General features: G+C 33.4%; 4 protein-coding genes across 11 annotated transcripts in view; 1 reads left to right on the top strand and 3 right to left on the bottom strand.

The window, feature by feature from the left end:
- LOC123713956 (protocadherin-like wing polarity protein stan) overlaps positions 1–20549 on the bottom strand; it is a 171512-nt gene extending 150963 nt beyond the window's left edge. For all 5 annotated transcript variants that reach the window (XM_045667864.1, XM_045667862.1, XM_045667867.1 and 2 more), the window contains exon 1: positions 20373–20549. The gene's annotated coding sequence lies outside the window, so the exon portion shown is untranslated. The remainder of the gene's footprint in view (positions 1–20372) is intronic.
- Positions 1–22540, top strand: part of LOC123713958 (calcyphosin-like protein) — a 48086-nt gene that overhangs the window by 10514 nt on the left and 15032 nt on the right. The window lies entirely within an intron of this gene.
- On the bottom strand, positions 8910–18937 carry LOC123713957. Of its 3 annotated transcripts, none has more exons than XM_045667868.1 (2): positions 18773–18937; positions 8910–18075 (listed from the first exon to the last, which is right to left on the bottom strand). In XM_045667868.1, exon 2 carries the CDS (start codon positions 17954–17956, stop codon positions 8939–8941), a length of 9018 nt encoding a protein of 3005 aa, XP_045523824.1. In that variant the 5' UTR covers positions 17957–18075; positions 18773–18937; the 3' UTR covers positions 8910–8938. The 3 variants fall into 3 exon arrangements, with proteins under 3 accessions (XP_045523824.1, XP_045523825.1, XP_045523826.1); XM_045667869.1 differs by having other exon boundaries at positions 18777–18937; XM_045667870.1 differs by having other exon boundaries at positions 18781–18937.
- Positions 21227–22244, bottom strand: LOC123713960 (18S rRNA aminocarboxypropyltransferase). 2 transcript variants are annotated; one of them, XM_045667876.1, is made up of 2 exons: positions 22192–22229; positions 21227–22095 (listed from the first exon to the last, which is right to left on the bottom strand). In XM_045667876.1, exon 2 carries the CDS (start codon positions 22031–22033, stop codon positions 21371–21373), a length of 663 nt encoding a protein of 220 aa, XP_045523832.1. In that variant the 5' UTR covers positions 22034–22095; positions 22192–22229; the 3' UTR covers positions 21227–21370. The 2 variants fall into 2 exon arrangements, with proteins under 2 accessions (XP_045523832.1, XP_045523831.1); XM_045667875.1 differs by having other exon boundaries at positions 21228–22244.

The raw sequence follows: 22540 nt of genomic DNA, 5'->3' as shown, positions 1-22540 counted from the left end.
TTGAAACGCAGCCTGGTACTATTGATGTACTGACTTCAGTGTGCGACTTTTGAACACTGAGTACGTAGGTACAATCCCATGCTGTGCATAAAAGACTTTCTGTCTATGTGATATGTGGAAAACATCGCGAGGAAACCAGCTTCCCTTAGACCTAAAAAGTCGACGGCCTGTGTCAGGCACAGGGGGCTGATCGTACTTGCCTATTAGATTGATAAATTATCATAAAAAAGATACTGAAATCTGAGACTCAGACCTAAAAAGGTTGTAGCGCCAATTAATTTTTATTTTATTTTAATATACACATTTCTTAACCGTATCCTATCGTGCTCAATCGTGACTTTTTGTAATTTTTGTATTTTTTATTCTATTGTATTGCATCACAATTCATGACGTCGTGAGTGACTTTTAGCATGTTTTATTATTTCTGATTATTATCTTAGATTAATGTTAGTGATTCTATATTTTTTTTAATAAGATTTGGTATTGCTCTTCTTGCACTTTACCCATCCCCTTTATTTAGTTTTTTCCTTACCAGGGTTGCCTTAAGAGATCGCTTATTACTTATAAGGCCACCCGTTGCATCCTCTATATTTTTTATGAATTATTTTATTTGTAATAAATGTAACAAAGTGTAAATAAATGAAAAAAATAAATACCTACGAGTTGCACTAAAAACTTTGCGATACATTTATAATATGGTATCTACAATTTGACTGTGAAATATTAAGGCGAATGAAACTAAACCCGTTGTAGCTATAAATTGTAAATTTTAATCCGTTTATCTTGCGAGCCCATTGTCCTTTATGTGATACGAGGTCCAAGCGCGATTTGGTTCGGATTAGAGAAAGGTTTCAGGGTTGGACGTACTTTGCAACTAAATGACTTGTAATATTATTGTGTTAAACAGACAAAAATCCATACTTAACTAAAATAGATTTGATATGCATCGTAGATTTTCGACACTTATTTTTTTTTTTAATAAGTATAATTCTAGATATTTCCCTGACTACGTAGTCGTCGGAGGTATTTAATAGCTTATGTATTGTATTGCTAACCCGGATCATTAAACACTACTATCTATTTCTATTAACAACGTTTTGTATGACTTCTACAGCAAATCCCAGAATGATGCCTCTTATCCTAATTTTGAACATTTCCCTTAAACTAATCTATTATCTCTATACCCATAGCTTGTTCAGTGTTATACCTGCCGTATCCATACATTGGACAGTCGGTCAGAGCATGTAACAGGCAGTACTTTGTCTAACCCTGAACCTGTACCCAGATGTTGACGTGACCTGTCAACATCTGGGTAATCAATCCCGTTGGTTTTATTTGTTTAATTATCGAAAAGGCCGAAATAACAGTTGGAAAGAATAACTTAGTTATTGCAGCTGTTTTGCCGTTTCGACACTTGTCAAACCACATCACATGACACCCATCGCTTTTCAGTAAGTCCAATTCATTTTGTTGTTCATCTTTATCCAGTGCTCTAGATATGACCTACCCATTTCCATAGCAAGCTGGCAAGACGGGATCGCTTCAGGTCTAAATGCGCCTCTGGTGAATATTCAAAATGTGTTAGAGATTTAGCATTTCCCTGCAAAATGTATCGTAACGTGTGCCAAATGTGTTAATGGCCCGTAACATTCGGTATGTATTTATTATATATTACTTTATGTTCGGCAGTATGAACTAAATAGACTTTTGGAACCTGAGGTCATTTATGTAAGCATGTACCAGGGATAATATTATTAAAGTGCGTACGTACTCATAAGGAATACATCGTGAGAAAACCAACGCAATCAGATTTTGAAGTTCAAAATTGTTTTCAATTAGCTTACAATAGACACACGAAACTTTTTAATATAATTAATATTGATACTTGGTGTTTGACTTTGTCGTTTTCTATCATTTAAATTTTTAGTAGGCTTAAATCATTTTTATTTATTTATATCATCAGGCCTTTTTTCACTGATCTGCACTAGCTACGATCCCGACATGAGATTCTCCAGGCACGCTTGTCAGTTATGGGTATTTTTACCTTGTCCCTTCTCTAGTACCTCCTGGATTTGGTCCAAGTATGTACAAGGACTACCAGGTATGACCAATGGACTGTTTGTCTATGTGCGCATGTAACTTGCGCCAGAACGGTAGTGGAAAACATCGTGAGGAAACCGGCTGCTTTAGACCCAAAAAGTTGACGGCGTGCGTCAGGCATAGAAGGCCGATCACCTACTTGCCTAATAGATTAACAAATGATTATGAAACAGATATGTAATCTGAGGCCCACACCTAAAAATGTTGTAGTGTTGATTTATTTTAATATATGTACAAGGACCCAACGCGGCCTCACCATCCACGGTTGCCTTGTATATCCTACTTTTTACTTGATACCATGTTTAAATATTATACAACGATCATAGATCTAGAAGCCAAGACAAAATCCTGTTTTCATGCTAATTTCCTAAACTTATAATAATTATGTAGTTCGGTCAATTTTAATCAAAATTATATTAAATTCATGATAAGCGTAACCTATGATTACATCAAAGTACGAACTGCGTATCGGCGTTCTAGGGATATTCGTGGTTACATGTCAAGCATATTAGCCGTATAACGCCAACGCCAAGCCTTAATACAACAATTGATTTTAAACTTTAACCCATTGTATTAAGATTGAAATCAGTTTCTGTTGGTTAGTATCCGACAACACAGTTGCAATTAACACCGCATGTTTTGTTTTCGTCGTTACGCTGTCTACAATTCTGTTATGTACATATCGAACAATGTGAAAAGCTTCAAGAACATTCTATACGCTAACAAACCCCGTATGTGGTATGTGTATTTCTTTAATGAATCAGTTAGGCAAACACTAATTGCACCGTTTAAAAAAATAGTCACATTCTCATAAGTGTCGTGTGATTTTTTACATTGTTGACAGTATAATATAAAAATAATCTTTGTATCTGAAAATGAAAATTAATTGCATGAAAGTCATCAGAGCATGTCCCATAATCCCGTAGGAAAACTTATTTAAAAATTCAATCTCTTTATGTTTTAAACAAAGGTGTCTGCATTAAACAAACAGAGACAATAAATGCAGACACGTGATCAAATGTAAACCCTAGTGGTTTTTTAATCTAAAATCCATTAACAAATGGCAAACACGATCGAAGGCAGTACACATAACATAGTTACTAGAACCAGTACAAAACTTAGAAATTAATTTTTAACATCACGAATACACAATAAATTTCATGTGGAATTGTCCTCGTCATTCAGGTTTTTAATCAGTATAAAAGTAATCTAGTACTGTGTTTTACTGTTCGGTGAGTTCGGGAATAAAACCAGACTTATTTCTGTGTCTGTGTCAATGTATATATTGTGGATAAAATAGCTTATGATCAAAACATTTTAAATTTACGTTGAATCTTGTTCATCAAAAAGCAAGTGAAGCTTCTTTCTTTTACTGGAACTTTTGTAAATATTAAAGCCATAAGTAATTTCGATTCGGTCTTCTTCTAACTCTATACACTTATTTCTATCACGGGCAACTCTACAGTTGCCTAGGCCACGCAGCCTCATATATGTGTCTATCAATACAGCCTTTGAGAATATAAATACTTTTGTAGCTTATAATGTAAAAACTTCAAAGTTATTTTAAGGCCTTTCGAAAAAGCTTATTTCGAAGAAAGTACAGATGCTTTGGTTTACTAGAACATAGGGGCTTAATATTTAATTAAAGCCTTTTTATTATATATAAACAAAATATTTGGTCTACAATATATCCTGGGACACGTACACCTCTGGCTCTCTGCACTTATTTATTTACCAACTTTAGCCTAGGCCACTCAGCCTTTTTTGTCAATGATTAATTTAGCGATACTTAAATTTAGTATAAAGATAATTAACAAGACGGAGAGCGCATGCTTTCTAGAGACGTTCCTTATAAGTACCGTTGCCGAAAATATTTTGCTATGTACTTGACTCATACAGAATTCTGACGGGATGCTTTCATTCCCCGCTTGCTTTCGCAGCTTAAAAGTTTTCTCGACACTTCTCCGGAGAGCGACCTATTTGTGAGCTGACACTGTTTGTGACAGTACATACAGTGATTTAATAACGTACTTAGTGATTACTGGTAGAATTTTTTTCTTATATTATTTTTGTTTCTTTATATATTGTTTACTAAAGTTTAGCGTTACAGGATGTAAATACCTAAATATGTATAAACTCACGCCCTATTCCCGAAGAAGGCAGAAACCATGGTTCAATGGATTTTACATTTCATCCACTTTCATGATGCCCGTCTGTTATGTTTACTTTTGTCCTGTCCGTTATAAAGAAATGGGTTTAAAATTCGGAGTCAATACCGAGCGACCTATTTGTGAGCGAATGGTGACATACGCATACATACTGTGATTTAATAACGTACTTAGATATTAAAGCTAGAATTTTTCTTATATTATATTTGTTTCATTATATATTATTTATTAAAATTCGGCGTAGATATCCTGTAAATAACTATATATATAGTAATTATATATACACTCACGCCCTTTTCCCGAAGGAGAAGGCAGACCATGGTTCGATGGATGCTACATATTTTTTTATGTAATAGCAGGCAAACGGGCAAGAGGCTCACCTGATGTGAAGCGATACCGCCGCCCATGTACATTTCATCCATTCTCATGATGCTCGTCGGTTATGTTTACTTTTGTACTATTCTGTAAGACTACATACAAAATATAACAAATTCATTTAAACTTAAATGTTATAATTAAAAACTCAACGCAAATTATAAATCCAACTTCCACCGTACTTCAGGTGTTCCAGACGAGAATTTTAACAATTTTCCATCACATATTTGAAACGTAATTTATGAAATCACATCAAGGGCGTGACCCGCGTGTTAATTGGCTACAGATTTCGCCTTTTCAACGACCAAACTGCTCACAATCACGTACGGATGATAATATTTCTGATTAATGGTGACCATTTGCAAGATTTATTGATATTGAGATATCGATCTACTTTGCACTGTTTTGGAAGACCAAAGGGACTGTTTTTCTACTATGCTTTTGGAAATACATTTGCCATATATGTAATTATGACAGACGCACTGGTTTTAGTTAAATAAAGCCATTTCATCTCACATTTCAAACATAGTGAAATGTTACAGCAATTGATCAGTTGCAATCATGTACAAGTATCTTCTCTATTCTTATTTAACTTTTAATGGTTTCAAAACGTAATTTATCTTTTGTATTTTATTACTTGTTTGGATAAAGTCATTAAATTGATAATTTCAGTTAGTTAATATTTAGGTACGTTTATATAATCCTAATCACCCAACAGCAATATATAAAAATTACACTTTTATAAGGGCAGTCACACTTTGCATGCTCAAGTATTGATACCTTTGATTCAAATGTTTTAAAACAAAAGGCAATCGGGACAGAAACTGCGAATTGGAAGATTCCATTAATATACTTTTTACAAGCTTCAGTTGTAAAAAGATAAATTGCACTTCCTTTTTGCGTTCGTTACGCGCGTTTCGATAGGTCAATGCTCTGTGATCAGCCAGAGACAAAAACCTTGCCTGGAACGTATGCGCAAGCCTTTTGCATCTGACTAGTTTTTCCGATGTAACGTTTTACAACGGTGGTGGAGTAAGAATAATGATCTACAGATCTAGTAAAGAATGTTCAATGCTCGGTAAAGTTTTTCACGCATGGTCCCAGGAATGCCATTTGTCATATGAAGGAAATCGTGTAAAATGTTACCACTTTAAGAATGTTATTATATATAAAAAAATTTACTGGCACACTTTCCCCACATCTTTGCGATTAAGGAGCGTGTTTTTAATGCCAGTAAACTCAAACGTTTATATAAGATTTTACTTAATTAGGCCAATTTGAACATATCAGAATGTTTGTTACTTTTTACGCAAGAGCAAGCGCCGAGGGCTTGTTGATAGATAGGGGAACACATTACCATTGGGCATGACTTCGGTAATTTATTTCACGCAAATACGTGATTTTTAATGGAATTATTTCCCGAGAATTCTACCCGAACGGAGTGAATACTGCAAAAACAATTCCAAAGAGCGATAGCTTGTGATTATACAAAGCATATCTTAAAACCGTGTTTCAGAAAAATTGGGGATGAAATTAAAATAATAGGCGGGAAATTACATTATTCATTTGACATTACAATTTGGAAGTCGCCATCTTGAACATAAGAACTGTTTTAAAAAGAATCAGGAGTGTACTTGAATGCGAAATCTCATTTAATATTCATAGGACCGAGTCGAAATGTCGGGGATAATTATTTTGGCACAAGTTTCGCCATTAAATAACCCACTATGCTTGTAATATTCTGCGGTAACAAAGTCGGGTTTTTAAACGAATTAAAAAACTGTGGATTTATGTTTTTTGTCTGTGGACACATCGAGATTAATATGTCAGAAAATCGCAAAATCCCTATGTAATCCTTGGATAAATTTCAGGATATTAAAGGTAATATCATTGGACTTTACGGATAAGGACACTCACATTGGCATATGGCTAAGTGCGTTGCCAGCCTTTTAAGATTTGGAACGCTCGTTTCGTGAAGGGCCCTGAGTCATATTTGCTCTTCATTGCAAAGCATCCGATAAGTCTCTTGCCCGTAGAAAGTGTAGGTAGGTATGTTATGTTCGCGAACCATGTGTGTTGGTAGACATTTTTGCCACCACTTAATTTTATGTAGGAATTGCCGACTCATATTTTACTCATCTAAGTAATATACAATCTTATTTGAATAGATCTAGAAATGTCTGCCTACCAGAATAACATGCCAGTCGATTACATTCTACTGAAATTGAGAATAGCAAAACATAGGTAAGTTAGGTATCATTTATCCTTTACAAGTATGAAACTATATGTATGTAAAAGTTGGCAGAACGACTTCGTGAATCACCAAATCGATTTGTCGTAAACAAACTTGGCGCGTAAATCTAAGCACTTTTACGCTCTAATGGTCACGTATTTGCGGATAATCCGTTTCGTTGACATGCCGAGCTTACAAGACGCAAGTTTTCCTGTTGTAAACATACATAACATATTTGTATAAATCTTATTTTCCAACTCGCTTATTTATAACAATATTTACCTATTTATAAGATGAATATAGTCATAAAAGGTCATGTGTTACATCACCGCATGGTAATTGTAAGAGCCAGTGCTGTACATGTTGCTCACTCAGGCTTTCTTAGTTTTATAAGAGTATTACCAGTCGTAGGCACTCTCTTCAACAGTTACATTGCACTCAATCGTTTTTCAAATTGATTTTAAAGATTTTATACTACCTATTGTGGTCCTAAGTCTAAACTTTTAATTCTACACGCTTTTAAGCAATAGCTGTTAATAATATACCTTTATACATGAAACCGACGCGAACACGAAGGACATAAAAGTTTTACGAACGAACGTAATTTACACGGCGATCGTAAAGAGGCGCGCAAACCGCCGCCATGTTGAATTTGTTGAAAACAACATTTTGGCGGGAAACCACTTACTCTATGCCCGATGTAGACTCAAAATGGCATGTGGCAAAGTGGATTTCATTTACTACACATAATTATTAAGTTTTAATTATACATATTTCACGATTATTTGGAAAAAAAATATTTTTATTAATATTGTATACCAGCAAAAATAGTATGTATGAGTAACTAGATAGACTATATGAATATAACAAAAAAAGTTAACTATAATTTGGTGGACCGGTTTCATTTTATTACCAACATTACCCTGAGTTGTGAGGATTATATTATTAGTAAGTAAATAATTTAATAAAAAATAAATATAGATGCTCCTGAAAGTTGATTAAATCGTATTAAAGTTTTTCAAAGTCCGAGAAGTTGGGCTTTTAACTATAACTCAAGTAACTTTAAAATTAACAACTCCTTCAATTTTAAAATATATATAATAATATAAACCTTAGCTATTCTAAAGATTTTATTAAAAAACGGGTTTGTCTATGGTAATTTTTATGTTTAAATTTCGAACTCGACATCAACCCTTGAATACTAACCGAAATTTGATAGGTCAAAAACTTATTAGATAGTCCCAAATACCCCAGATCAATAGAGTGCATGTTCTGTACAGAGGGTCTGTACCTACGTGCAAGGGTCCTCCCCTCTGAGTCATAAAGAGGGTGGCAGCTAGGGTTGACACCTGTGTAGTTTTTTTTACGAATAACTAATAATAATTTGGGTATCTATTACTTTGTACAATATATAATGTTTAAAGAACTTTATTTCTTATTACAACTTAATATTATGTATATACGAGCGAGAAACACGTCCCAATATATGAATAATCAATTCAAAAACATAGTATTCACATATGTATATGAATCAATTGTTGAAGTAAATATTTTATTACATAAAAATATAATATATCATAAGGAGTAATAATTACGTTATTAAAATAAGGCTTATTTCTTTTAAGAATTGACGAAAAATACACTAGTGTAGTAGATATGTAAAAAAGTTAACGAAAAAAAAAATCTTGACAACCCTAGTGATAGCCCTCACTTTTGAGGGTTTGGTCGATACCGCTCTCTTTTGTTTTCGCACACTGAACACATTGCGTCTCATTCCATTTAAATTCATTTATTTGTAACATTTTAAAGATATCCGAAGGAAATTTTTTCTTCTATATATATTGGCTTCTGTAACTAGTTCTTTATTTATTGTTATCGTTAAAATGCCGATATAGGTTTTCTGATCCTCATCGTCGCCACTATTAATTAACGTAAAAATATATGAGTTACTCCCATCAAAGTATGAAGATACAGTGCTGTTATTGCAGTTATTGGTAGTTGCATGGTACATAGTTTATGAAGTAATAAAAAACTTTTGAATAACGAACAATTTTATTAATTTTTAACCAGTACACAGCGTGCAACAGATAACGGCTCTACAAACTTCCATTGCAAAAATACAGGGACTCCAAACGACAACAGCTAATAGAAAAGTTATAACTTCTGCAAATTGCTTCCAAACGTTAAGAAAAGAAAGACAGTGCGGGTAGAATGAAGGCCACCTATTAAATATCCACATAAACGGTCTTTTTCTTAAAGAGCTTAAATATAGGTTGCAATTAAAGTCCATCTGTTCTTTAGGTTTCGGCTTCTTCTTCCTTTTGCGTAAATGCTTCTTTGGATCTTTATCAGCTATATGCAATATATAATTTGTCATAGCGTTTTGTTCTAATAGTTTCTTGGTTCTTTCTAATGATCCCATATTTGAAATGCGCATACCAATTCTCCTGGTTGTTGCAGCTACGTTGCTGTTACTATAAGTATCTTTTAATGTCTTGCCAATCAAACTGGGATTCTTTGCCATGGCCTTCATGGAATGCCAAGTATGTGTCGGGTGTCTGCTACATCTGTATACTATTCGCATCATATCAGACACACCAGAGAACCCTAATTTTACCACATCAAACACTGATCCTGCAACCAATATTGCATCATTTTTATTACCTCGGATCGATTCTTTCATACGTTCGTCGGCTTTACGTCGCCTTTTCCGCCTCTCTGAGTCTTCTTTTCGACGCTTGGCTGATAGTAGCTTATGTATGTTAAAAGATTCTTCTTTATCACGTTCTTTTCTCTTTTCATATTCTTCTTTGCATATACAAGAAGCTGGACCTTGATCCATAGCTTCCATCATAGCGGTTTCTTCAGCACAAATAGGACTTCCACAGAAACATGGCATCTTCTCTATTTTCTTTGGAGGCGGTTTTTTCAGCCGTTTTACGTCTTTAGCACAAACTTCACTTCCACAAACACAAATGGGCTCATCTGTACGCTTATTTTTTCGAGATTTTTTAGCCTCTTTGTTTATATTACCTTGAATGTTTTTGCCTTTGTCTCTCTTATTCTTTCCTTTTTTGCCAAGACATAAACAACACGTACAAAATTTATCATGTGTCTTTTCTCTCTTTCGCGCTTTGGTTTGTAATCTTGTCACCTTTTCTGTAACTTCTTCTTTATTAATAATATTCAAGCCATCTGCTTCTAGATAAACATTAAATAATGGTTTTAATTCTTTAGATTTAATTTCTTTTGCCCCCATTAAAGCAGTAATTGCTCTTTCTTTTTGTTTAAAAGACCATTGCTTAATTTTTTGCATGCAAGAATTAACCTTAGTTAAGCAGATATAACCTATTCCACCTATTCCACCTTTAACACATTGACCACAATATGGACATGGCCCATCCTTCTGAACAACTATTTCCTCTTTTGGTATCTCGGTAACTCTTTTGACTTTATAAGTGGAATCTTTACTTTTATGTTTTGTTTCGTTTATATGTGTTGGGATCCCGTTTTTATTATTTTTACATTTACATCCCAATTTGAAATGTTTGCCCTTAGCATCACCGGCTTCAAACTGACTTCCAACTATATGATGGATATTGTCATTTATGTGTTTTGATTTTTTTGTATTGCTTCTTTTGGACAGCATTAGACTTTTTGATGTTCGTATTTTGGGTACATTTTGTAATACTTTTGCACGACGATCACTATATGAACTCCTTATGTCATCACTTGGGGCCTGCCGTTGACCGTGTTTTAGCCCTTGTGTTGTTTGGTCTTTGTATTTCCTTTGGTGCAATTGTGTTGTACTATTGTAGCGAGAGTAAGGTTTAGTTGACACATTAATTGGATGTGCACTTTGTTTTTTTGTAAGTCTTTTTTTACTTGTCCATGTTATTCGCTTCTTGTTTGATTGGGTCTTGATATTATTTTCTATCAGCAAAGTTTCGCTATGTTTTTTATTAAATTTTTTGGGCTTATATGATAAAATAGTCTGCATTTCATTGTGTTTTGAGTGTGTATCCGGAGAATTTATTTTAACGTTTTTACAGACACCTTCTATATTAACGCACTTCACTTGAGAAAACGTTTCTTTTATAGGATTTTCTTGATATTTCTTGACCACTGCTCTTCGTACTTCAAACGTTTGTGGAAATGGGACGTTGGGTGAGGTTTTATTTTTTTGCAGTTTTAATGTGCAAAAGCATCTTTTTAATTTATTTGTTGTATTAGAACCTTTGCAGTCAACGCTATTTTTACACACTTGAGATTCTGTATTACGAGCATCAGATCGTATAGACGGTACAAACTTGTCAGCAAATCGTTTTCTAATTACGTTAGAGTCAACATGTTTGTTTATTAGTGGTTTTGATCTTGTATATCTTTTATTTTCTTTTGACTTGACTTTTCTTATCTCTACCGGTGCAGGCGATAAAAATTCTTTGTAGAACTCTATGTTAAAAGACATATTTGAGCCAAATTTCACTCCTTGTCTATTTTCTTTTTTTAAATAATTAGTAAACCGTGGTATTTCAACAATACCTTGTTCATGGTCGTGGGTTGGTCGTTTTTTAATCAAATAAGACTGAGTTTTCTGACTCTTTTTTTGCTTTGGGAAATGTTTTACTTCAACAGACTGGTGCATTCTCCTTCTTTTTTTCGTACCAATTCCTTGGTTACGTACATTTAATTTTTCAAGTTTCCTTGCACAATCATAAGGGTCACATTGATTTGGGATACACATAAAAGGTGGGCATTCATAAGGAGATGACATGTTATAGGATACGTTAGTGTGCGTCATTTTATTTTGAGTTTGCAGTTGTTCTCTTTGGCTAAGTATGTTTTGATTATTTTTTTCAGCTGTATCATTTTGAAGTTGTAAAGTACAAAAACACCTTTTAAGCATGGGGTCTGTTATAGTACTACTTGATTTAGTTTGTGAGTTAGCCAATTGAGAGGCATTATATTTCCCAACTCTGATTGATGTGCCTTGTGCCTTCCCAATCTTTGGGGTTCTTTTGGTATTCCCTGTATACTGGTTCATTTTGGTTTCTTTTGTAGTACGATTCTGCGATCGATTAATATCTTTTGTTTTTCTATGGTATGATCTATCACCGTTAGCACCTGATTTATCTTTAAAAAACTCTATATCGAAACTAAACGAAGACCCTATTCGAACGCTTTGTTTATTCTGTCCTATATTATCTGAAGGACGTTTAACTTTTTTGGCACTTGAGGATTTGCTCTTGATATGGTGTACTCGAGGAGTTTTTCCATTGTTGGTTTTTACCATTGGCGCCAATATAGCTCGAGAAATATTTTTGGTTCTTGAAGTAGGTGTCAATGTTGATGTGGAAGTATATTTTAATTTCATGGGGTCCGCTGCATTTTCGCGTAACAGCCTTTTCCTTATGCGTTTTTCACATTCGTATGGATCACAGTCTCCAGGTATACAAGTATTTGGCTCACATTCATAAGGTTCTAATTTATGTCTGGGCTTATGCGGATTTATTCTTAGTTTAACTTGAGGTGATTTAGGCACTTTACGTGTATTTAGTTTTAATGTGCAAAAACACTTTTTTATAAAAGTGCTCACAGCAGAAGCGGTGGATTTGGTTGGTTCAATATATTTTGTAACAGATTCTTTAGTAGCCCACTGATTTCCAGTTTGTATTTCCTTTTGTTTTACTTGACTTTTATCATTATCAGTCATGTTTTTCCTGAGAGACAATGTACAAAAACATCGTTGCAAATTGGAAATAATTTCAGATTTAATCGATTTTGAATTTGCTAAAGTATGTAAAGTAGAGTGGTGTTTGCCTTCTTGAGAATTTTTTTGTCTTAGTATTTTTTGTGACTTTTGCATGGGCTTCATATGGATTTCGGTATCACTGAGTGGACGATGCGAGACATTGCTACGTTTAACTCCTTTGCTGAAATTGCTTTTGCGTTGTGTTTTTGTATTTTCAAGGGTCTGTTTTGACTTCAAAGTCTTTTTAATACTTGGATGCCGAAATTGGAGTTTTGTATTTTTATTTTGAACAGATGTACTTTCAGTGTGGCCAATAGATTTTTTATCGCCACCAATTTCTGTACTTTTAAGATATCGTTTTTTTATTCGCTCCAAACAGACGTATGGATTACATTTTCCAGGTACACAAAAGTTTGGTTCACATTCATAGGGAAGCAACTTCGGATTAGCCATCATATTGACATTCGTTTCTTGATTTAATCGCTTTTTAATTAATTTTTCGCATTCAAATGGATCGCAGTTGTAAGGAATACAAACACCAGGTTCACATTCATTAGGATCTAGCTTCCTTTTATCTGTCATGGTCATTACACTTCTATATACTTTTTTCTTAATTTTATTTGATTCGGTTCTAACGTTTCGTTGGTTACGCAACTGCAATGTACAAAAACAGCGCTTTAAGAACGGCTTTACCATTGTTGCCATATTTTTATGTGGCGATTGCACTGTTTGTAAGACTTTAGTTTGGGACTTAAGAAATGCAGTGCTTACTTTTTTACCTTTATGTTTTGTTTCTTTAGACTTTGTTTGTATGGGTCTTTGTTTAGATCTCTTTGTACGAACCTTATCTTCTTTATTTGTTTTTACGGTATGTGCAGCGTCCTTGTAAAAATCTATATTAAAACTGAAAGTTGAACCAATTTTTACAGCTTGTCTATTAGTATTGACTGATGTTTTGTTTAATTTACGAGGACCGGCCGATGTGACGCGTTGGATTGGCTGAATTTTCGATTTTATTTCTTTCACCTTGACCGCACGAGATTTTATTTTTTTCTTAGGCCTAATAGTATTGGAGGAAGCGGCAGCACTTGTTGTTATCGTTGCTATACCTTTTTCTTTCAAATTCCTCCTATTTATTCGAGCTAAACATTCATATGGATTACATTCACCTGGAATGCAAATGCCTGGTTCGCACTCATATGGCAACAAATGTTGATCACGTATAAAACCTTTTGTATTTTGTCCTCTGCTTTCAGTAACAATGCTTGTTTGTCGGTTAGGCATAGTTTGGTTTCGACCGATTGATGTTTTTACCTTGCTTTTCCTTTGTAATTTTAAAGTACAAAAACATCTATTCATATCATCCTGCGCGTTGGTTTCATTATGTTTGGTCTCTGTATTAACTTGAGAAACGTTTTCTCGATTGTCATACTTTGTATAATTTGTTTTATTCTTATATTTTGCAGATTTTGTTTTATGTGTGCCTTGTGATTTTGCCACTGAGCGACTAGTTGAAATATTTACCTTACTTTTAGGCTTTTTACGTCTAGGGCGATTTTTATAAAACTCCACATCGAAACTGAAACTGGATCCAATTCGAACGGATTGTTTTGCCCCCTCTACTTTCGTAACATTGGAAGGTGATTGTCTATAACGTTCTTTAGTTTTGTGCTGAGGTTTCAATTCTGCACTTGTAAAATGCGACTGGGAAGATTTTTTCTGGGTTTGGCTACTTGACATGGAAATGGGCTTGGAATCGGTGCTAGATAATTTAGAATAACCTTTCTCAAATCGCTTCATAATAAGCTTTTGACATTCATAAGGATCACATTCGCCTGGAATACACACTCCAGGTTCACATTCGTAGGGTTTAAGTTTTCTTAATTTACTGTGATTTTGCATATTCATTGTACAGAAACAACGCTGTAAATATTTGCTTAATCCATATACTGTGAGACTCTCCATTTTTTTAATATAAGAACTACTTGAAGCGGCTGATATTTGCTGTAAGTTTTTTTTAGAATCCTTTAAAGATTTTTTGATCAACTTCACGTCCAAGCTGTAACTTGATGTAATTTCTAAAGACTGTTTTGTGGAATATTTTTTACACGGTAAAAGGTGCAATATACTCTGTTTTCTTGAAACATCATCATAATAATCCTGCATTTTCTTTAAATTTATTGACGAACGTTGATTTTTTAGTAGCAAAGCTGTATTGACGGTATACGTTGTATTTGCATGAAGTAATTTATTTCTTTTATTATTAAGATCGTTCTTTTGCTTTTTATATAAATTTAGAGTACAAAAACACCTTTTTAGCATTGGTCCAACAAGAGAGGACTTTTCAGCTTTTCTTACTTTTTCTATCTGTGTATCGACATGTCCAACCTTTTTTTCTATTTCTACCCCTCTTTCTTTAACTTTTTTTCTTGTACTAAAATTAACCAGTTTTGTCGATGGTTTTAAATCTTTTTCAATATTTTTTTTACTATAGCTTTTAGAGAATTCAACGTTGAAACTAAATGTTGAACCTATATTCACAACTTGTTTTGCGTTATTCTTCAAATCGATGCTACCAAAGTTTGGTTTGCGCATTTTACTGTCACCAATTTTACTTTTAACTAATATCTTGCGCCCTTTTGTACTTGGCTTGAATTGAACAAATGCAGCTTTGGGTCTATTTTTAGTATAGCTATATGTCGACTTATTTTCTGGACTAACCGTACCTAAACTAACTTCTCTTGTATTATAGCGTTTTTTAATTCTTTCTAGGCATTCATATGGATTACACTCTCCTGGGGTACACGTACCAGGTGTACATTCGTATGACTGTAGCTGTGATAAATATAGAAGATTTTTTGTCCCTGTAGATGTATCTCGAGTTTTAAAATTACCTGAATAATCTGTTTCTGTACCTGTTGTTGATGTTTTCGGTTTGAAGTTTCTTTCTTTACGATATACATCTCTTTTGAGATATTTACTTTTTTTATCTCGAACAAATTGTTTAGTCTTTGGTTTAATAGAGAATGTATTTAATTCTTGCCAATTCTCAATTCCTTTCTGATGAGGTATTCCAGTTTTTTTTTGAAATTCTATATTAAAACTAAATGTCGAACCGATACGAACAATATTACCATTACTTAGCTTGGGTTTACGATTAACCTTTCTTGGACGAAATTTTACCTTTTCCTTATCCATGACATCTTTACGTCGAGGTATTATTGCTGATTGAACTTGCTTTGCTTTGGATGATTTTGATTTAGTTGTAACACTTGACGTTGACTTAGTTTTACGTGAACTTGTGTACGATTGTTTGGAGCGTGTGGCTAATCTCTTTTGGATGAGTTTTAAACAATTTCCTGGATCGCATATACCGGGAATACATATAGAGGGTTCGCATACAAAAGGTAATAAAGAATTTTGATTGTTTTGTCTGTCTGCTAAAGATACGTTCGGGTATTCACACTGTACAGACTCTGACCTTTGCAAAGCAGTAAGACTATGTTTCTGTATATGTTTTAGTTTCTTCACTAATTCATATTTTAATAACTTTAAACTTCCTTGAGACCTTTTTTTATCTTTTTTAAGCGTTGATTTTTGTTTCCTCGAACTACTTAGGGTTAAACCTGAAGATTGATTGGTATTTTTGCCGTAATTATGAGAAGACTTCTGAATATCAGAACGAGGGTTTTCTTTGAAAAATTCGACATTAAAACTAAACGAAGATCCTATTTTTACAACCTGACGAGAGTTTGAGTCTCGTTCTAACGAAGATTTTATTGTCAAGGATTTTTTAAGCAATTTGTTTTTTTTACTCTGCGCTTGAGTTTTGGTAAGTTTTTCTTTATTTTTAAGTTTTTTAATGCTTAAAGCTGGTTTTATTTGAAGTTTCTTTGTCTTGTCATTTAGTATTTTGTGTTCCAATTTCGAAGCCTTTTTTCTAGATCTAGTTTGTATCCTTACATTAGAAGAGTTTGAAGATATAGCATTACTTTCCTCACGCCGTTTTCCTTTTGTAACATGTGTCATACTTTTATCGCGTCTACCACGTCGTCTATCTTTTACGGATCTTTTCAATTTAAGTTTTTTTAAGCATTGCTTGGGATCACATGTACCTTGAATACATGGCTCTTCGCAGATCCAGTCTTTTAATTGCTCTTTCCTACTTAAATCTTCTTTAAATTTGACAATGGAATCTTTCCGTATTTTATGCGCTAATTGAGTGTGTTGCTCTGGAGACAAAACGTTTAGTTTTTTCTTTGGTTTCTTTTTAAAAATTAGTTTATCAAGACTGCCTTTTACATTTGTATTCATATTATTTTTTATCTGTTTTAGTTTATTTATTGAGTTTCGCGCACGAACATCAACAATTTCTCCCTTTTCTAAAATTTTATTTTTAAGCCTTGTTTTAGATGCTTTTATTTTTTCATAGGACGTTCGGCCTGCGTCCTTCAAAATTGTTACTTTTCGATTTTCCAAAATGTAATAATCGTCCTCAGGCAAATTTTTGGTAGGTTTTAATTGATTTTTAATGTTTTTTACTCTTTCAAATGATTCCTTTGCACGAATGGCTAATGAATCTTGTAGCATCGTTTTAGAGTCTTTAATCTTTTGCAAACCGTCCGTGATTATGTTTTTAATCTTAGTTTTAGACTCAACAATATTTAAAGAGGGCTTTCGTGGTCGCGGTTGAATTTCTTCATCAATATTAAGGGATGATTCTATATTACTATCCAGATTGGCGTTTTTATTACTAAATCCTAAATACTGAAAGGTGCAGGTGCACGGATCAGATTTAATATGTTTGGGCAAAAACCGGACACCTTTCCTCTTTTTCATATTATATCTCAGCCCTTCTCTTTCATAATGGTCTCGCGCATGCTTACGGTGATGCAATTTCCGAGACTGCATATTTTGATGAAGATGAGTTTTAGATGAACAACTGCAACAGCTACAACACTCACTTAAATTCGGTGTCTTTAAAGCAGCACCTTTATCTACAAGGTTTACAATTTCTAATATAGCACTACTCTTTTGAAGCTCATTAGATGAGGTTTTCGTTTTGAAATCAGCATTTTTCTGCAAACTTGATGCACTATCCGATACCAATTGAGCTCTGATGTCATCATACACCGCTCTTGTTCGGACTAATTTGTCTAACAACTTTTTTTCTCTTAAAGGTACATACTTTCCATAGTAAAGACGATCAATTTTAGATTGTTTAAGGATTAACCGTTGCAGCGAAGGTCTATCTGATTCGCTTCTATAAAGACACGATGTGCATGAGCAAGAATCACTGGTGTTGTGCGTTTTTTGTAGAACCTTCATAACTGTCGTTTGTCAACGAACTACTTCATAGATATAACACAATGTCACTACTGACTGATATAATTCATCACACATAATTTAACATAACATCCACTTGTCCACTCCAAACATTTGAACACCTGTAATGCGAGAGATACTCTTATCTTACAATTTATGCCAAAAAACTTTTTTTTTAACAGGGGGCAAACGGGTAGCAGGCTCATTTGATGTTAAGTGATACCGCCGCCTATGAACACAATGATAGAGGGCTCGCAAGTGCGTTGCCGACCTTTTAAAAATTACTACGCTCTTTGAAGGATCTAGTCGAATTGGTTCAAAAACTGGTTCTAAGTGTTCGATATACAATATATTCAATTTCCTAAGTTCCACATACACATATAGTAAATATTTACTGGGCCGCATGCAGACTCAAAGTATTGATATTGGTATAATAACAATAACTCAAAACTTCCAAAGTGCCATATGATGATGCGTAAAGTAATATTTATCTTATTTAAGTAGACTCGAATAATTTTAATCAATCTGTATGAGCACTCATCTGTCTTTTCTTCACAGCGTAAATACAATTTAAGAAATAGAGACATAAAAACACAAAAATAGTTCAAACAGTCATTAGGTTGTATGAATATGACAGGCATGGGGTTTAATTCTTTAAAATAATATTAATTGTTGTGTGTTTCATTTTCAAACTATTATGATAAAAGCTTGCCAACGCTCGGCACACTGATATATTGGTAAAATAATCACAAAATACAATTTTAATGTGACAAGCTCTTAAAGGCAAAAATCGTTTTTAATTACGAATGTAATACATACCTACTTACTAGACAAAACGAAAACGTCAAAACTTAAGACACAGTTCAGATTACATTTTCGTCAGCTTTTTCCGAAAAACAGCACACATCGACTCTTATAAATTTCTCTTAACATTTATAAAACTGTAGCATTTATCGGAACATTATATTTCTATTGACAACCAAAGATTTGAATACTATATTCAGAAATAGATATTTCGCTGACGGATGTCAGCGATTCCATTTTTAAAACCCTGTACGCAGGTTTCACTTTTCTAGCAAAATGTAGAGTAAATATTCTTTCACTAATGTTAAGCCTGGTTTTCGGACGTATTTCTTAATTTACAATTACTATTACATGTATTCAACAGGAAAATTATATAAAAAAAATTAAAAACAAATATTGTACCTAAACTATAAAATCGGTAAGTCATTTCAGGAAGCCAATTTACTATATCCGTGTCATTCATAGTTTTTATTTATCCCATCTGCCATCAAACTAGTAATAATTATACACAGTTTCACCAAAATATATAGATCCAACAAAGATTCGTTGATATTGATATTAAAATCAATAGTGTCGTATTGAAAAACAAATTTACACCGCGGCACGCTATTTTTATCCTTATAAAATTACCTACGTCTACTGTGATGTAGAAATATACCAATACACTTACTTCTCTTTCACTATAAGTTATGAGTCAGTAACGTTTTCGAAATAGTAAAATTCGTTATCCAACAAGTAACTTTTACAATATGAGGACTTATTTCTAGGTTTCTGAAATTTAAATATCCATACTCATATAATAATAATAAACTTTATTCATAATAAAAGAAGAAAATAAAAATATAAAAAAGAAAGATAGAGAATAAAAAACACCAAAAACGACTGGTACGATTTAAAATATATTTGAAATTAAATTTCGAGACGTGTGAAGCGGGTTCAATCCGCTTATATCCTATATAAAACTACTTGAATGACTTTATTTGGCCATATAGTTGACAATTAATAGTAAAAAAAGGGGGGAGAATAAGTTAGAATGGTAACGGGAAAACCTGAACTAGTCTTTAACAATGCGATAAAAAAACGTAGCTCTACTACGGAATAATTAATTTACACTTGGCAAAAACAAGTACATAGTATCTAGTTAGCTAACACACATTTTAAGGCATAAATTGCATTCATAACTCGGGAGTTTTTGGATTTCCGTTGCCTGTGAAACGGCGAATGTTTTGGTAGGCATAAAATATTGAATATACTTTCCTATAAAATAATAATAGAAGAAGCAGAAGTGGCCATGCCTTATACACAAAGGGTTTAAGGTAAATATTACGGTAAGTTGGGAGCAGTATAGAGCCTACCTCATTGTTGCTGTACCTATATCTGTTGTGTTAGAATTATTAACAAGAGTCTTGTTTCTCATACCTAATTACAACAAAAAATTATTATGAAAGCTTAGTTTAAGTACCCAGACTTACAAATATTTATATATCTCTTCTCTCTTGTCAATCAAGATGAAGAAAGTTGTTAGTTTTTATTCATCAGAGGTTAGTGACTTCAGTTCGAGACACCTGCGTGACAGGTTGCAAGTTAAGGCTTTACAAAATACTAATAAACTTACTTGACTCTTTATAATCGTCCTCCGAATGAAAACCAAGTTCACTTTATCACAACACAACACTAAAATGTTAATAACTACATTCACAAAAAAGTGAATAAGTTATTCCGCGAGTTTCAAACAATTACTCCGCGGCACGTATGTCACCTCCAACACAAATTCAAAGCCAAACTAAACTTTAACGGGCCAATCGCCAACTGCCCCAACGGGTCGCCATAGTAAAGCGAACAAACGTGGGAACTTTAGGCGCGCGGGGTGGCAGGAAGTGACATCTATCGGGTGTTAGTGTCCTCTATGTTCTACAATTCAATGCTAGGTGACGCTTTCATCTATTTCCTAGTACGTTGATGGTGTAAGTTCTGTAGTAATCTTATAGATGTCGTCAATACAAAAAGGGGATTTTAATAATATTTATTTCAATTTATATTTAGATACTTTTTTAATATATTAAACTAATAGTGTAAATGTAATTCTTTAAGGATGATTACCGAAAATAAAATTATTATGAGGGCTTTGAATTATAATTATTGCTGGTATTGATTTAAAAGTTTTGTCTATGTTGAGTATAATCATTTAACATGAAAGTCTTAGAGCAGGCAAGAGCCTGCTGCGAAAGATCGCAGACCTAAACTAAGATAACAAGAGAATCTCAATTGTTGAGTTTTCTAAAATATTGATTTTTTATCTTATAACATATAAATGAACCAATTTCAATAAATACATGATTCTAGAAAAAATAAAATTTGATCAACACAGAAAATTCAAAATGACTTATTGTGTCATGTTAAATCACCTTTTATTGTTTTAGATTTAATTAGAAAGTAATAAAATTGTAATTGTATACTACAAAAGGCCACAATAAAAATCAAGATTTGACAACAGACCTGTAATCTAATTTGTATTTTTTATAGGATATGATTACAAAAAATAAATTACTATTGTTTGTTGCGTTAACATTTTACAGTTGTATTTTTTTCTTTTCTTAAACATAACAATTTCAGTTAACTTTTTTCACTTTCACTTTCTGAGTCAGAACTACTACTTGATGGCCACATAGATCTTGTATCTTTTTCTTTTGCAACATCTTGAAGATATTTATTCTGAGCGTCTAAGACACTTTTACTATCAGTACATGCCGCATATGCATCTAATGCTTCAGAATTTAATTCTAAAAATGAGTGTCCCCATGAGAATTTTGATAAATAAAATTTGGCCTCTTTTTTATGACCAGTTATAAACATAGCTGCTGCTAATGCTTCAACACAACTAAGCTGATAGGGTTTCCCATAGTTTATAGGGTTTGCAGCGACTAGGAAAGGCAGTAAGCGAGGATGTGGTGATTTCATTCGATTAAACGGGGTCTCATCTATTTTAGCCCAAGAGCAATCAATTACTGCTAACCCAAACTTTGAGATTATTTCTTTGTCATTAGGACTAACACATTGTGTACCTACTGGGGATAAAACGAGTCCTTGAAATCTTTGACCTAATTTAAGGTTTTTTATAAGGTTATGTCGTAAGAGTTTTCGGCCGGAACATTTTTTTGGGTCGCAATGATTTAAATCCCACATACTGACAGTAAATTCTGCCTCCGCACCTTCATCACTTGAAGTATTGGAATCATTCTCGCTATCTTCCGAAGAGTGGATAGTTAATTCTTGCATTGATTCTGCGTAGTCTCTTGGAACGTGTTGGTTAGATCTTTTTCCTCGCACAAACTTCTTGCCTGGAGCCATGTTAATTTAATCAATTTTTCAAATGTTATTAATTGTTAATGGAGATACTTTTGATCTCGAATATAAAATATTTTTACAATTGTTACCAAAGACTAAACAACTGCTTTAATTGTTTATTGTTATTATGTATGATGTATGTAAATACTAAATTATTAATTATCTTATGTCAGTGTCCAATGATCATATAACATCGTATGACAATGTCAGTCACAGGGACTGACGGCTGACATTACAGTATTGAGAAAGTCAGTGCGTTGACATTCTCGCTTTATAATCTCAATACGGTCTGTTACAAACAAACTAACGTATAATCAAAAATGTTGATTTAAATACGTTATAAATTTATTAAAATAGTATTTTATTATCAGATTATTATAGGAGCCAAATATGTTTTAGGCAGCTTTAAGTATACCTTATATATACTGGCAGTTATTA

The sequence above is a fragment of the Pieris brassicae genome, chromosome 9, assembly GCF_905147105.1.
Source record: "Pieris brassicae chromosome 9, ilPieBrab1.1, whole genome shotgun sequence".
NCBI lineage: Eukaryota > Metazoa > Arthropoda > Insecta > Lepidoptera > Pieridae > Pieris > Pieris brassicae.
Note: the sequence above shows the minus strand (reverse complement) of the source record. Positions and strands in the feature narration are given on the sequence as shown.

Bases quoted from the DNA above. Each gene is read 5' to 3' on its own strand.
- LOC123713957 (XM_045667868.1), bottom strand. From the start codon at position 17,956: ATGAAGGTTCTACAAAAAACGCACAACACCAGTGATTCTTGCTCATGC.
- LOC123713960 (XM_045667875.1), bottom strand. From the start codon at position 22,105: ATGGCTCCAGGCAAGAAGTTTGTGCGAGGAAAAAGATCTAACCAACAC.